Source organism: Odontesthes bonariensis, chromosome 6, assembly GCF_027942865.1.
Source record: "Odontesthes bonariensis isolate fOdoBon6 chromosome 6, fOdoBon6.hap1, whole genome shotgun sequence".
Classification (NCBI taxonomy): domain Eukaryota; kingdom Metazoa; phylum Chordata; class Actinopteri; order Atheriniformes; family Atherinopsidae; genus Odontesthes; species Odontesthes bonariensis.
This window is the reverse complement of record NC_134511.1, coordinates 38,287,523-38,304,510: the sequence shown is the minus strand read 5'-3', so window position 1 is coordinate 38,304,510 and position 16,988 is coordinate 38,287,523. Positions and strand designations below refer to the sequence as shown.

The 16,988-nt window shown below is 40.9% G+C and overlaps 1 protein-coding gene across 1 annotated transcript; it reads left to right on the top strand.

Annotated features, from left to right (window-relative positions):
• The first annotated feature begins 758 nt into the window (after positions 1 to 758).
• On the top strand, positions 759 to 6,623 carry arrdc3a (arrestin domain containing 3a). The gene is made up of 8 exons (XM_075468732.1): positions 759 to 1,302; positions 3,007 to 3,088; positions 3,197 to 3,344; positions 3,521 to 3,623; positions 3,809 to 4,065; positions 4,636 to 4,792; positions 4,897 to 5,039; positions 5,138 to 6,623. Exons 1-8 carry the CDS (start codon positions 1,023 to 1,025, stop codon positions 5,204 to 5,206), a joined length of 1,239 nt encoding a protein of 412 aa, XP_075324847.1. The 5' UTR covers positions 759 to 1,022; the 3' UTR covers positions 5,207 to 6,623.
• Positions 6,624 to 16,988: the final 10,365 nt, after the last annotated feature.

The following is a 16,988-nucleotide window of genomic DNA, read 5'->3' as shown; positions in this document are numbered from 1 at the left end:
TTACACTGCAGCCCATATCAGAAACACCGATGTCCACAGGGTGGCGTTTTGAGCCGCAGAGTTGTTTTTCTGTAAACTGGGTGCTCAACACAATGAGGACAAATTCCTTTCTTGTGTGCATGGTTTATTATTATGTAAATGGCGGGGAAAAAAAGCAATATCTGTGAAAGATTCATACATTTGCACGTTTGTCGACCCTTAAATCATAGGTAAGCATTGTATCAGGCAACTCTGCATGGGCCTGTATTGCAGGCAACATGCAAATATGCTGCTCTGTTGGCTTTAGTTGTGCACAGACATTGCAGTGATTCTAAATATATGAAACCACTGTGTGTGTGAAACAGCGTTGGGAGCTGTCGGCCCATAAAAAGATTAGGATGTGATGCCTGATTTTGTATTCGTAAAAAAAATTAAATAAAATCAGACAGATTGAGATGTGCGTTCCCTTAGAGCAGAAATTGAAAAATATCACATGGATGCATAGGATTAAGTTGGAATGGTGCTAATTATCCATACAGTTGCAGTCTAAATATTATAGATTGGCTATAAAGCCTCGCGCATGAAAACACTGCAGTGAACATTTCTTTTTTGTGCGTGTGTGTGTGTAACGTTTCAGCTGTCTGATCGTACTTCTAACTGTGCGCTACCCTCCTGCCTTGTTCCAGAAGGCGGAAGGAGGGGGCAGTGCAGCCCTGCGCATGCGCTTAAAGTTGTTTTTCACCCAGCCTGTCGTTTAAAGTGAGCTGAGCTACGGGGGTTTCCTCGTCTGTGACTGGAGACCGTCAAGCATAGAGGTGGATGATAACAGCATCCGTTGCTGTTACTCAGCCCTTACACAGCTCAATGAACTGCTTGCACAGAAGCCACGGATCGTGCCTACTGCTTTTTGCGGGGCAGAGATACTGATCAGTGTCTTAAAAAACTGCATCCTGTTTTTTTTTCCTTCCTATGAGATTATTTTTTCATAAGACTCCCTTTTTTTTTTTTTAGCTTTCAAGGTCTCTAGCCTGTCTCCTTCCGCCATGGTGCTAGGAAAGGTAAAGAGCTTCACAGTAAGCTACGACTGTCTTAATGACAGCAACGTCCCCGTCTTTTCAAGCGGGGACTGCGTCTCAGGGAGGGTGGTCATCGAAGTGACGGGAGAAATCCGGGTCAAGTCCCTCAAAATCCACGCGAAGGGTTTTGCCAAAGTTCGTTGGACTGAGTCAAGAAATGCTGGCTCCAACACTGCCTACACGCAAAACTACACAGAAGAAGTGGAATACCTAAATCACAAAGATATTCTGATTGGACACGAGAGAGGTAAGACAGATTTATCCGATTTTCCGGCTTATGTTTTTTAGACACTGTGATGCTCCTCTCGCTAGGTTGGGGGATCAGGTTCACTGAGAAAATGCTGTTGCGTGGGATGGTAACAAGAAGAACAAATGCCTTTTTAAAAGTTGGAAAAGTTTCATAATGTTGCCTGTCTCAGGGGAAGCCTAGATACATTATGACACTGTCAAAATGTATCTCCGTCCCGTTGTTGCTTGTTTGTGATCAAGGTGTCAGAATGAATGACAGCTGCTCGGGCATCTCTATCGTTTATCCTACTTTACACCAAAATGAGAATAATGTAGCTTTTTTTTAAACATGGTGGGATAGAGCAGAGACTTGTGGTGGCGAATATCTGGCTTTGTTGGGACATTTCACCGCATAACTGCCTCATGTAGGGCCTTTCTTTGTAGCTTCTCTTAAGTTTCCACCTATTGTTCAAAGCGGTTCAATCCTGTTCAGAAAACTGGACCGAGAAGGGGCGGGGATAAAGCTCGAGCCCCTCCTTCTAGCGCGTGTGATTGGCTTAGGTGCTCGTGTTGTGGCCAGTGATGTCATAATCTTCCAGACTGACAGAGCATTCTGCAACTTTTTAATTGCAAAAAAAACACCCGCAGGAAACGAGGTGTAAGAAGCACCTGCAGCCTAAATGTGGGTGCACGAAGAATAACATCGCGTATACGTCACGTGCCTCTTTGATATTTCCCCTCTGCGCACTATATGTTCCGATAGAACACTATGTCATGTTGAGGCTTGTCAACAGCAATATAGTTGATGCAAACGTGACAAATTGCCATAATTCAGAGGAGGTAAGCCGAGGTGGCACTCCTTGATATTGTATTTGGTTGTCGAGACCGGCTCGAGGCTCTCCTCGCGCAGCCGTGTCTTGTAGTAGTCACTGCGGCGTCGCACAGTGAATGCGTAATGAGCCCTGCGCGGCTGCAGGAAGCTGCTCACACCGGTTTAGGCCGGTCTCCTCCTGCTGGAGTCTGCCGCTTTGACTGACAGCTCCGCACTTGTTTACCACACGACTGCTGCCGCTCGGAGGAGGGATTGCTGAGCTGGCAGAAGCAGTACACTCGGTCTGTCCACCCAGCTTCCTAAAATAAGCTCTTTATGTCGTGAATGATCATCTATTTGACACGTTTACGTCATTGGTGAGAAAATTTGGAGGTGTTTGATTGTCCTTGTCAGAAACGTATTTTTTAAAAATGATTTTGTATGTATGATAGGCCTACAGAATTTGCTTCTTGTCTTTTTTCCTTTTTTTTTCTTTATTTCCTTTTTTCTGAGATCTTTTGACAAGGATTTTATTGTCGATCTACATGCCCCTTAAAAGCTCATGTTTTTTTTTTGTTGTTGTTTGCATCACTGGGATGTAGTTCTTTGTTCGAACAAAAGCAAAATCCCACTCACTCAGTTTCTGGCACCTCCAAACAATCAACTTATTTAGTTTCTCAAAATATTGCCCTGCTGTTTGTCTCTCAATACATTAATTTATCTCAGAAAGATTTAATAGTAAAATCCGTTTATTCTCTTTGTCTCCCCCACCCTGTGTTTTTTGTTTTTTGTTTTTTGTTTTGTTTATTTTTATTTTTCTATTTTATTTTGGAATGACTTTCAGATGCCTTCGTAGAGCATTGTGTCCAGGTATGGTATACATGTGTTTGGAATATTGTCCTTGTTTTTCAGATGATGACAACTCTGAGGAGGGACTCACCACTATCCATTCAGGAAGACATGAGTATGCATTCAGCCTCGAGCTTCCACAGACGTAAGTCTTGGTGCTACATTTGAAATGAAGATGAAATCTTTCTGTCTGTCTTTGGCAGTTATCGTAACCCTTTTCTTCTCGACACCCTCTTATTTCGCTCTCCTCCAGACCTCTCGCTACCTCTTTCGAAGGGAAGCATGGCAGTGTGCGCTACTGGGTAAAGGCAGAGCTCCACAGGCCATGGCTCCTGCCCATGAAGACCAAGAAGGAATTTACAGTCTTTGAGCACATTGACATCAACACTCCATTATTGCTGGTAAGCTCCTCTCTAGCCGCCCTGAGTTTTGGATAAGCTTTTCGTTCAACTGAGGCTTTGTACTAAGAAAACAAAATTGTAGTGAGAATCTTGATATCTTTTTTTCTTAATTTTGAGGTAACTATTCATAATGTATTAATGAATGCATATGTTGTTCCTTTTGTCTTCTTTTTCAGTCACCACAGGCCGGCACTAAAGAAAAGACGCTTTGCTGTTGGTTCTGCACCTCAGGTCCTATTTCCCTAAGTGCCAAAATTGAAAGGAAGGGATACACCCCAGGTGAGAATATGTGAACGATTGATTAAGTTTTGATTAATATATTAACCAGAGCAGTCAACTGAAGTATCACATTCTGTAGATTACTGCATTCATTAGTCATTGCACACACCTCTGAATTATGATCAGTGCTTTTATGACCGTAAAGATGGATCGTTTAACTCCTTCTTTGTCTTTCATTCGTATAGGAGAGTCTATCCAGATCTTTGCAGAGATTGAGAACTGCTCATCCCGAATGGTAGTGCCAAAGGCAGCCATCTACCAGACTCAGACCTTCTATGCCAAAGGGAAGATGAAGGAGGTCAAGCAGCTGGTAGCCAACCTGCGGGGAGAGTCTCTGTCCTCTGGCAAAACAGAAACCTGGAGCGGCAAGATGCTAAAGATCCCACCCGTTTCACCTTCCATCCTGGACTGCGGTATTATCAGAGTGGAGTACTCTCTCATGGTGAGTACAGTGAACATTTAACTCAAGTTCCTCTTCTTTCTGTTTGCTATGCTGTATTTGACCAGAGATAACTGGCACAGAAAGACAAGGGTTTCTGCTATCATTGCAGTCTCTATCCCATAACCTTATCACTAATTTCCAACACTGTTATCTGTACAGAATCAGCATTTTCTAGTAAGCCAATATCTCCACTCGTGAAAGACCTGGTTGACTAAGCTCACATAGCCAAATCTGGTCCTTGGATTGCACCAGGTGTTATCTCCACATGCTGCTAAGAGCATTAACCCAAAATATCAGTGGCAACACCTGTCCCGAGGGTGCTAATAACCTCTTTACCCCATGGACAGACAAGGACTCTACCTTGTAACTGACCTCATAACACTGACCCTATTGCCTAATACATAGAGTGGGTCTGTCCTAAAGGATTTGAAAATTGGCTTTATTTTATATCAAATCTGCAGCTCCAGAGCCTTTCACTAGTCCACTCGTAGCACCTTCACTGATATTCATTATGCCTTTGAATTACTCACAAGTTCTAAACTGTTGTTTTGTCCTCTTGTCTGTGCTCAGGTATATGTGGACATACCAGGGGCAATAAACCTATCCCTGAACCTGCCTTTGGTCATCGGAACCATCCCTCTCCACCCATTTGGATCCCGCACCTCCAGCGTCAGCAGCCAATGCAGCATGAGCTGGTTGGGCATGGGTCTCCCAGAGAGGCCTGAAGGTAGTTTGGATCTAATTGCCATGATTGAAATGTATTGTTTCTTCTTCTAATCAGTACAGCATTAAATTCCTAAGAATGCTTAAATGTTTCTTCTTAACTTACAGCTCCTCCAAGCTATGCTGAAATTGTGACAGAGGAGCAGAGGCAGGGCTGTCTGGATGTCCCAGCAGTCAGAGAGGAGCTGGAAGGACCTCTGTTTGCCTATATTCATGAGTTCCGCTTCCAACCGCCTCCGCTGTACTCTGAGGTAAGCACCCAGGTTTGGAGTTGACTTGTCTTTCCATCACAGAAGTTGTACTTTTCATGAATAACTCCATGTTTTTGCTCTCCTCTTCCCCATTCTAGATTGATCCTAACCCAGATCATGCCAGACGTACAGAGGAGCGCAGAATTGATGCCTGTCCATCCCGCTGAGCGCATTCCTGAAATTCCCTCGACTGACTTGGGGAACTGAAAAGAATCTGCTTGCAATGCTCAGCTTTGAACATTTTTCTCAGATGACAGCATTCACATGATGCTGTTGATGTCGAGAGAAAAACGAGAAATCCAACCAACAAAGACTCGCCTACTGTTGAGTTGGATTGGACAAATCTGTTCCTGCCTTCCCTCCAAGAGAGAAACAGGAGCCTAGTCCGGGGTATCTCTTCCTTCCTATGTCAGCGTTCTGGGGGGCCGGGGATGGGTGGGACATGTGCAGATGGGCACATTATATAGGGAAAACTCAGACTAGAAGCGAGGAACTCCATTGATGGTCTTGATGAATAACCATCAAGGCTCTGCCCGCCAAGCTCCTCTTCACTCTTGTTTTTTTTCTTTACACGTGACACATAAGGACATGTCTCTTAACACAAAGGGTGAGACTAATCATGTCCAGCCTTCGGTAGAATCACCATAAACATGAGACGAAGGGAGAGAAAAGTAACAACCTTCTAAACACTATAGTTTGTATGAATGACAGCTTTCAATAGCAGCAGTAAACAGCACAGTGAAGACTCGGTCCTTTAGCCTCATTTAGGTTTTTGTTTTGCACATTTTATTCTTTACTTAAGTTGCATGAGTCTGTTTAATGAGAGTATGTTTTCTCTTTTTTTTGATTGACTAATAGTTTGGGTTCGGCTTTGCAAGGCGCCACACTAAGAATATTCTATTCTATCATCTGCACAACTTTGAGCAGTGCTGAGAACGGGATTCGATTCATGAAAAAACAAAAGACTGAAAAGTAAGAAAAAATGCACTGAATTTGTTTAAGCTGTTAAAACATTTTTTGTTTCATTTTTATTTTCTCATCACACAATGACTAAACAACTAGTCTGGAGTATTACCACCACTGCAGAACATTATCTCGGCGTGGAAGTTCTTGGTGTTACCTCCTAAGTTTAGATTTAAGTGTGGCCTATTTCCTCTTGTGTAGTGTTGCTTTGTTATTCTGTTTTTGTATTTATTCTCAGTCACTGAATCGCTTTTAGCTGTCTTTAGGGTTTTTAAGGCTGCTCCAGATTTGGACTAGGAGGGCTGCAGTCCTGTGTTTGCCACTCAAATAGTAGCTGACAGGAAAAGTGTGTGTGTGTGTGTGTGTGTGTGTGTGTGTGTGTGTGTGAGAGAGTGAGAGACACGGAGTGATGCAATGTGGAGGGACTCGCCCTAATTGCCTGCAGCCCCTCTACTCCTTATCTCAGGGCAAGCCAGGCTTGCATAACTGCCCAAAAAGCACCGTCTCAGGTGGTTTTCTCACTTGCCAAGCGGTTGGAAAAAGACAAAAAAAAAGAGTTTGTTTTTTGTTAAATTGCACTGTTAGGAATGATTTTTTTTTTTTTTTTTTTTTTTTTTTTTTCCAACTACCAAAATGAGAGAACAGACCTACAGACAAGCAAGGCAGCTTTCTGATATGAATCACATTCCCTTTTTGTCCCGCTACACTCGCCTACTGCATTCAACCAACAAACAAGTTTTTTTGTTTTTTGTTTTTTTTTACCAGACCAGTGAAACCAGAATGCTAGTCATTTAAAAAAGAAAAAAAAAAAGAAATGGAGAAAGTGGGATGACATTGCTTCTGCTCTTAAAGAAGCAGACTCAGCACAAACAAAATGCTGGTGAACCTCTGTTCAGGCTGGTCAGATCAAGCAGTAGTAGTAGGTTGCATTGAGTAATACATTGGTTTTCAAACTCATTCAACACAAATGACCACCTACAACAGAGGTTTGACACGGTCAGGAAAAGACAAAAAACAGCACTTTTTTTATAAGAAAATAGAGAATCTAGCATTCATGGGTGAAGGTCTGGAGTAAAATGAATAGGTACTAACGCGATAAAGGGTTTTACAGTAAAGCGATGTTGTGTAGGACTTTAATACATTATTCAGTCTTTTTAATATTAGTAATTTTTTCAAGTTTACATTTGAAACGTAGCTAACAAAAGTTCGTGCGCACGCTCTTATCAAGATCCTGCTGGCAACTAAATTAGACGGCTTCTGACAGTAATCGACAAACTGCAGATAAATAAAGTGATCTTAACATAGTGGCCTTGACGCAGAAAAGACCTGATCTTGTTTCTTTGTTGTTGTTTTGTTTAGCGTCTATGCTAACTCGTATTCGCATTTTGTTATGTTTGTCGACACCTGTGTGTTTTTGACCTTTTCTGTGTTCATTAAAAAGGACAAAAAGGGAAGAAAAAAAAGTCCTTTAAAGCAAGTGTTGTTTTGCTAAGACATTGTGGTGTCTTTAATGAAACTGATGAGGGTTGAATATTATTTTTTTTTCCGTTTTATTTTTGGGCATTCATACGGTTTGCACTTTAGCAACCTTTTGAGTTAGTCTCTGACTTCCCTGATTCCCCCTCAGGTCTGGGGATAGCAGCTGTTGATCAGCACCCTCCGACCCCTGAGATATTTAAGTAACATGGGTTAGTAGACAAAACAATTCCTTGGTGGTAAACTAATGTTATAGCTGTTTGCAGTTCTTTGTTTGGGTTGTATCTTAGGGAAACTGAATCAAGCTATGTGATGAAGAATAAGCTTACATATTTGTTTCAGGTTGGTCATATCCATAGTCCACTTTGCTTGGGCCTTAGAGTAGTCCAGTGTCAAAACTAAGCTAAACTCCTGACCTAATAATAAAGGCAGGAACTGAAATGTTCAGAGATAAAGAACCTGGGTGATGGGATCTGAAACATTTTAGAAACAAAGTGCAATATTACTCACTGAATTTTCTTCATTCTCCATTTGTATGTTTTTATCTTATTGTTTTTGTCGGTTAATCATGACGATGTATAGATATTCTATGAATATACTATGTTCTGAATTATTTAACGTTTGTCTAGTTCTTCCTTTTGATTTGAATAAACATTTGTTCTAAATGATAGTGGATTGTGTTGTGGATTTTTTTTTTTGTACACGACTGAACATCATTAGAGAAATGCACCATATGCCCTGCATAAGCGTTCATCAATGTGATTATATGTCATAGAATTGGTGTAAATAGTTAACTTTCCACTATCACACACTAGTTGGCAAATCTTACACAAGCAAAACAAAACATACTTTCAACTGTCTTTCTAGCAGACTTAAAATGATGATTAATCACTATCCAGTTCTACATTTTAACTATGAAATCAGGAAAAATAGCTGAAGTGGACTGTAAGAGTTTTAGAAGTACACAGGTAGCTAACGTGCTGGATACAGATGATCTTTTAAAATTAGGGCAACACTGCCCCTAGAGGTTGTTTAAGAAACAGCATCTCATGTACCAGACATGTACACAACAGTAAGGCTCAAACTGGCTGTGTGATGCTTCTGTAAAGGTATTTACATTGTATATATGTATGTTTATGTGTGTGTGTCTGAGTACATTTTGTATCAGTTAATCTAATATTACAGTATACAAGCATTTAAACAGCCCATGCTCTGCCACAGATAGAGAAGAATGAAAACTGCTATCAAGATTCCAGCTTTAAAGTTTTTTTCCAAATACTTTGCCAGTTAATCGTTCCAGAGCGTCAATTGCTTTGACAAGAAATGAGACGAACATGGCTCACCAGACTCAAAAGGTTTCCCCCCCTTCATGTCATAGTACATGTCTCTGTTGGTCTAAACAGATTCAACTTTTCAGAGTTAAAGTGGGGGAATGACTCAGAGCTGAGGCTGGGAAAGAAGTTTCATGTTTGCCTAAAAATTACTTACTACAAATGAATTATAACTGCTTCATGTCTGTAATTCAGAGCGCCAAATAATCTACTTTGAAGCTTCTGATTGTATTTCAGACACATTTGGGTCTTCTCATGGACCTTTTCTTCTTGTTTCAAATAACAGTTTTTACAAAGTAGCAGGCAAACTGCTGAAATGTTATTTTACTTTAAAATTGCAAAGAACTTGAATCTGTGATGTAATGTAAAAAAAAGAAAAGAAAAATTATTTGTTCCTGCACACTTTTAAAAGAATCATGATAAATTCTCAAATTGTTCTCTAGGAAACCTAATATGAGTTTATGTCCGATCCACAGCCATGTATCACATAACCCATGATTAATTGGTTCTTGTTGAATGATGCATGCTCAATAAAGGACTTGGTGTCCCGCTTCAAAGGTATCCACATAGGTCTTACCTATTTCTTTTTATTTTTTGTGATCTTAGCATACAATGTTCAAGTTTCAAATAAATACTTGTTTAAACATACTTTGTGTTTGGTGTTTGCACTAATGTGCCCTGCCTTTGTACAGTTATTTTGTTAGTAAGTGTATGTTATGTTACTGTCACAGTATAAGCCACACTTAACATTTTGAAAAGATTGCCAATATTAAGTGGCTTTAAAAGCCTTGATTGTGCAAGGCTTAAGTAAATATTTAACTTGTGTAAGTTGCAGCTGTCTTTGCTGTAAATAGGTCTTTTCTCTCTTTGGTAACACATGACCCAGTTATGATGTCCAACAGTCTGTTTTCTGAGCAGTCAATCAATTTCACTCGTAGTGCATTGACTTACATATTACGTAAGGCTCGTTTTATACAAATAGATATATTTGGGGGGGGGGGGGGGGGGGGGGGGGCGATGGGCGATGAGCATGTTTGCGCAAGTGAGTTCAGCAAATTGAATCACAGTGGATGTGAATGACCATGTTGCACCGTACGCATCCCACTGAGAGAGCTGGAAAAGACGATACAGAGAGCATCTCTGAAAAAAAACATGTCTAATATTGTGTACCTGAACTTTTGGGATTTCTATGTTTTCGATAGTGAAATGTCCTCTGTGTCACATAAACCCTGTAGAAACATTTATCTGAAGAAATTACAACTGCCTCTGAAACCTTTACTAAACTTGTTCAATTCAAAGTGAAAGCTCCTCAACTTTAAGCACATTTTTACACATTATCATTATGAGACAGTGATGACTCAGCTGCCCTGTCAACTTTGACCAAGCACTTCAGTCCTATTCTCAATCCCCTGGCCCCTTTCACTTTTGTGGGCATAGGCCTTTGTGGGTTTCTGACCCCTGTAGATTGAAACAGAAGGGGAGGTGGGGATTATTGAGGTGGGAGCATAGATTGTGGCAACATGTGTGAGCGGTGAGAGTGTTGATTCGCAAATGCTGACGCTACACAGGCCTCAGCTGTTTCCTCTCACCAGTTAATCCCACCACCCAGAACCCAGTGATCCAGAGGTTCTCAGCAGCTTGGTGTGACCAGGCATGTTCAGTATGGATGGAGGGGCATGGACAGAGCCCCCCTAATGCTTTGCCTTCCAGTGCCACATCATCACTGTGACATAATAGAAATACATACACAAACATCCGTGAAACATCCTGGTGGCTAATTATCATTTCACTTTGTAGACACTGAAATGAGGTTATAATATGTTCAGGAGATAAAGTTGTTTTATTAGTTATCACACAAATACAATAATTAGCTTCACTTTGTTCAATCCCACTGTTTGGAATGAAAAAAAAAAGAAAATCTATAAATTGGGCCAGTGGCATTCAATTTGCCATATAAAAAATATTACGTCCCTATGAATTCATGTTTCAGGAAGATGAAATTATCATTTCAATCTTGATGGTTGACAACATTTTAAAAATGATAACAAATTGAAAGGTGTTTTATACTTAGATTTAGCAAAACCACAAAGTGTAACATCTTGGATTGCCTGAATATGCCACATGACTGCCATGAATCTTCACAATTTTTCAGATTGACTAACTATTCTGTTAGTAGTTGATCCTCTTACATTAACAGACTTTGGACAGCTAAACAAGCTCAAATACTTTGGCAGGAAACTTCCTTCATTGTACAGCATATGCTTTGTAGTTTAGTTAAAACCATTCTGTGAAATGGATGTTGAGGTCCTGGTCGCTCCTAGCCTGGCTGACGCGTCCACATCTCGATGAGATGGTGGTCTGGGAACTAGGTGTGCATTTTCTCGTATTTGAGGCGTGGTTTACGAATGCCTAGAGCCGTTTATTGGGCGCTACGAATGTCTATCAAATGGCGTCTGGTTCTTCCCATGCTGCTTTGCGCGCGATTCATAGCCAATTGTATCACTTATACCAGATGACGTATGTAGAGCGACAGAAATTCGACGAGGAAGAAGAAGACACTTTACTGTGTATGAGCTCTTTTTTAAAAGTAAACTTGCGCTCTAAGCTACTTAAAACACTTTCTAAGGCTGCATCGAACGCTGCCATGTTGGATTAACACTCTACAAGCTTCGGTGTCGCGCATAGACGTCGTCATCGTCTTGCTGCCCCCCCCCGTTCTGTGATTGGTTCCCTAACTCAGGCAAAAATAAGGGCGGTGGTTTCCAGGCTGCCTTTGCAGTGTGAATGAAATTCACACTGCAAAGCAGTATGGGAATTCCCAGGCTAGGTCGCTCCTGCAATTCTTTTGACAAACACAGAGCCTATAGAACTTGTTGAAACAGTTAATATTTCTCGAAAGAAATACCTAAGTACTTACTAACACATATGTCTGTGTGTGGTCATACTGTATGTAATCTGGACCATACTTCCTGACACCTCATAGAGGCTACCTGGCCTCTGCAGCTGATAACTGAACAAAGCCACAGTTCAGTTATCATTTACACACACGTATTCTAGTCAAAACAAGACCATTTGTTATATGTTGGCCAATGACACAAACATCATGTGTGCTTCATAGGGCTTTGCAATCAGCACAGCATACAACAAGCTCCATCCATGAACAAAAAATAGGAGGAAGAAATCTAGGTGACAAGGATACTTTTCTGAACCACTCTACAGCCTATCCTCATTGTCTGTAAGTTTATCATTTCCCTTACATAAACACATTAAGTTTGTCATTTCCCTGGTATTACAGCCAGATTTGAGAGATGTGTTGTGGTCATTTATGAAAGCTTAACATTTCTGATCCATTTCGATGTCCCACTGCATTGCTTGTCCATGATCACAGACGAAAGGGTTTTCGTCATGATTTGTCTTGGCTGCTGGTTCAGTCCAGTTTGAAGCTCACGTGCGTGACAAGTCTGCTTCTCTTACAGCAACAAAAGCTGAACAATACATTTTTTAAACCCTGCCAGGAACAAGTTGTTTCCCTGTACTGAATTTGTCACACTGGACAGCTGAAAACAAGATAAAGTTACCATGATGCAAAGCAGGACCTCTCTGTTTACCTTGCTGGAGTTTTGCTTGAGCAGAGAGGGAGAACATATTGAAAGGATGGATGTCTCCATCAATACACGTGCACACAAAAAATGTATTTAATGTATGTCAATAACAGCTGCTGCACATAAACAGTACATGTCACTTGTCACTGTTTAGGCTGCTTGACTCTAAGTTTGTCCCTCAGTGAAAGACAGATGTCAGATTCCTCTTCTGATCTCAGCTTCAAGTCTCCAGAGTCTCACTAATAAAGTCAAATTGTCTGTAACTTGACTGAAAATATATGTAGATAAATATAATTTTTTTGAAAGAAAGTGAGCTATCCTTTTAGCTATCCCTTGACACAAGCAATAAGCGTTATTTCTGATGAGGGCGCTAATTGAAAATCCTTTTAAATGTCCTCAGAGGAGCGGTGTGGGTTGTTGTGGACCTACATGTTTAGTGTGGAGAGGAACATGATAGCTAGTGTGACAGTGTGCTATGTTCTCATGCCAAAACTCCCATCCCTGCCATACCACAGTCTTAGCATGGTGAGCATTCCACCTCCAACCATCCTTCACGCGCACACACAGGCACACACAGACACACAAACACTTTAAACTCCATTGGCATGTTTGCAACTCTAAGCTGCAGAAGTTCAAGACCTTGCTGTTACTACAGCTGGGAGACGTCCTGCAAAGTTTGCACCTCATTTTGCTCCCACAGCCAAAATAAAAGTTGTTAAAAGTGGATGTCTGAAAGGTCAGTGCGCTGAAGTTATAATTAGGTGTACTTCAGTTGTGCAGAGATATATTGTATCAGCTAAATTAGGTCATCTTAATCTATGAATGCACTTATGAGTCCCTCATAACCGAGTCCACAGACTCGTGCAAGAACAAAGAGCTTAGCACATGCAGCAGAGCAACATCATCTTGATTTCTGTTATGTAGGCTGCAGAGGGATTTGAAAGACCATAGCCATCGGCAAGATGTCAGCCATGCTCATCAGCTTATAACTTTATTCCAGCCAGCAGTATTATGCTTTGAATATATTGAAAATCCTGTCAGAGCCCGGCCACAATGGGAAAGAGTCACCCAGAGTTCATGCTTGACTGATTGCTTTTGGACAGATTCCTTCCTTGCTGTTTCTCTCTTGCTCGATTTTCCAGCATTTGTCATTTGCAGCACTTCACTCATCACCATTGTTTTCTATCACACCTTTACTTTCCATTTCCAGTCTCCTCTCAACACCAGATGTATTTGAAAAGCTTTGCAGAAGCCAAAACTGTGATATTTCTAAAATGTAGATGAACATGTCAGAAAAACAAATTATTCTAGGCAATATACAAGACTTGCACCCAAGGAGACAAAGTAAGGCTGACACTACCGTCACATTTGTACCATGTGTTCAAAATGGACAACACAAAATATAATTTCAGTTTACTGTGATTCCTCACCATGGTGATCAGTGCTGGGTGCTATGCTCTTTTCTGAGAGTTCAAAAGTAAGACTAGAGGACATCTTTGCCAGTGACCCTCTACCTCTCCTACTATGTCACCACCACTTAGTGGATATTATTTTTGTGTAGCCCTAAAAAGGAAACTGAAATGCTTCCCAGTAAACTGCAAAGATGTTGCAGTTAATAACTTGTTAAGTGGCAGACTAATCGTGTCTGCTTTATATAGCATCTGCAGTCTTCTTGGTCAGTGCATTCACTCAGAGAAGAAAACTATTTGAGAGCATAGAATCCAGGATGTAAGCAAACTAATATCAACACCTCATGGAGATCTCATGTGGTTCAAATGTTCTAACATTCTTTTTAAGGTTTAATTTTAAGTTCTATTTACTCCATTTGTGGAAAGTCAAGCATGATGGGCAAAGGGAAACTTGATGTGTTTTTGTAAGCAACTCCCTCCCCAAAGTCCTTGGTTACCTTGTGTTCTGTTTCAAGGAGATGAGAGGCCGAGCTGAGGAGTGCTGTTTCACCACTTGTCTTAATATACCCTGCTGGTCCCCAGTGGAAGTTGCTCAGCTTCCTTTTTTAGCCATGGCTGACTCATATCATAGTTCCCATCCCCCCTCACGGCTCATATGCAAAGTCCCTGCTCAGCTTTAACCCTCCCTCTCTGCGGCTGCTCAGATTCTCCTGAGTCACAGGGAGCAAACACACCCCAATTTCCCCCCACCCTCTCTGGGGGTGTCTGGCTCTTGAAAAACAACAGGTGCAGCGGGTGCCTTCAGAGGGCGGGCTGTCTGCCGGGCAGTGTGTCCCAGCCTTTCCCGTACTTCTCACTGTTATTTCACTCCTCAACTTTCAAACATTCGATCTGTCACCTACTCCCCATCCTCCAGCCAATCTCTCTAAACTTTCTCACCCCCCCCTGTCTGACCATCCAAACACCTCTGTCTCTGCACTCGTTCTACTTCTGCCACCACTTTCCTCCTTTAATCACTATCTTTTGCCACTCATCCCATCTGGACCCACATTCTTTCCAGGAAAATTATACACTGTCCTCTACAATACTGCTTACTATAAGGATGACCTTCTGTTTAAAGATAGTCTTATTGATATAAATTCTTTTGAACACATTTCTCGTTGTATCTGCCATTTCTATGATGCTTGCTTTCCTGCTCATGTCCTAAGTATCCTTGATTTTTAATCCTTACAGTATTACACTGCTGGATTTAGATTTTTTATTTTACTTTCTATGTACCATCTTACATCTATGTCCCCACAAAGGTATGTGTGAGGAAACTAATTTGCTCTCAGACTGTGTGGTTTGTAGGCCATCCTGAAATTGTGCTCACAGTGGGCTCCAAACATCACATAGCCTACCTTCTCTTGCCCAGATGTCTCTGTTTTGCATTCTGTAAGTGGTTGCCCATTGACTTCCAAAATAGCATGATGCCTTCGTCCACAGTAAAATGGGGCAAGTGTAAAATATAGCTTCACACCATGGGTGATACCATGGATGTTTACAAGTCTAAAATGGGTTTGAAGGAGGTTTAACAGACGACACCTGCAGAATGGCTCCATGTATGTAATATGTGGAGCTGTGGTTTAATAAATCAGCAGTGTGTTTTCCAATTTTCTTAAGAAATATGCCAGTTTGGCATAAAACATGCTGCCATTTATCTATTTACAACAAATACTATGTGTCAAACCATGCTTAGATCACTGATTTAAAGTTTCTTATTAAACGTTTACCAGGATTCTGAAGGGGTTTAGTCAAAATATAGGTCTGCTATTTTGAGTGTATTCTCACATGTAGCCTGATACCAAACTTTATAATGTGAAGAACTCATAAAAACCTCTCTTTGGTTTTACTGAAGGCAAGCCGCACCTGTTGCTGAGTAGACAATGGGGTGAAAAAAAAATCAAACTTGTAGAGATGAGTGAATTTTGATAAGTATTTACATAAAATATTCCCCTTTGCTGTCTTGATAGACAGTAATTAAAAAATAATGAATAAAGAAAAAAAATGAACTACAAAGTCCATCCCTCATTAAAACAGATGAGAGGGCTAGTTGACGTCAAGAGGACATCTTTTTTAGGGTTGAAGATATTTATATGCTGCTATGTTTAGCTGTTTTAAAGGCTTATCGTATCTATTAGTGTACCACAATATCAAAAAACACAAGACTAAAATTTCTTCTACTTTGTAGCGTTGGCAGATATATTGGGACTCCAGCTCATGTTCCAGAAGTTTCCACCTGCCTGGTCTGACCCAGACTGGACATGGCTTACATTTCCCCTGAGCCCTTGGGTTTGCTCTTTGCTCCTGACATGTTAACTACATTGTCTGACACCTTGGATGGTATCTCTAAAGCAGAATCCAAGAGAATGGATAGCAATGCAAGCAAACATAGTCATCACTAGTTATACAAGCCTGTATAATCCAAATTGTGTCCAAACAACAATTTGACGAAAGCCACAAAATACATTAATCAAAAGAAAATGAGAGCTGCTGAAAGGTTAATAGGATTTGTGTTGGCTCTATGACAGCAGGCGACAGATCAGTGTTACACAACAGACATATGACCCATAGCAAGTTGTAATTGAACTTTTCCCACTCGTTGATGTTGCACAAATACAAACTTTTTTCTTTATAGAAATGATGTATTTCCGGTATTTCCTTACTTCATCATCTGGTCACTCATACATGTAGATCATTTTCCTTCCAAATGGCACAAATCAGTATTTGCTGTGAATATATGCATATAATGAACAGAGCCTTGTGCCTTTTTGTGTCTATTTTGTGACTCGTTTGTTAGAAATTGTAAAGTTATAACTAAATATGCTCGTTTTGCTCATAGGCCTCGTTACTGTTTACATTATTTCTGAAAAGACACACAAACACACATTTATACACACTATAGGACAAGGGCAGCCTGCTCTAGTTTGGACCAGTTCTCTGACTCATTTTAATCACGTAAAAAGACTAAAAGGTCTCTCTCATTTTATCTGACTCAGTTTTTGGCAGCCGATCTCTTTTCCCTCCAAATGAGGAGAGCTGCAGCAATGAGTGCTGCGCAGACAGAAAGGAATGTGTGACACACAAGTACAACCGTCGTCTGACCAGCTCACTCTTTGCTCACTGAAT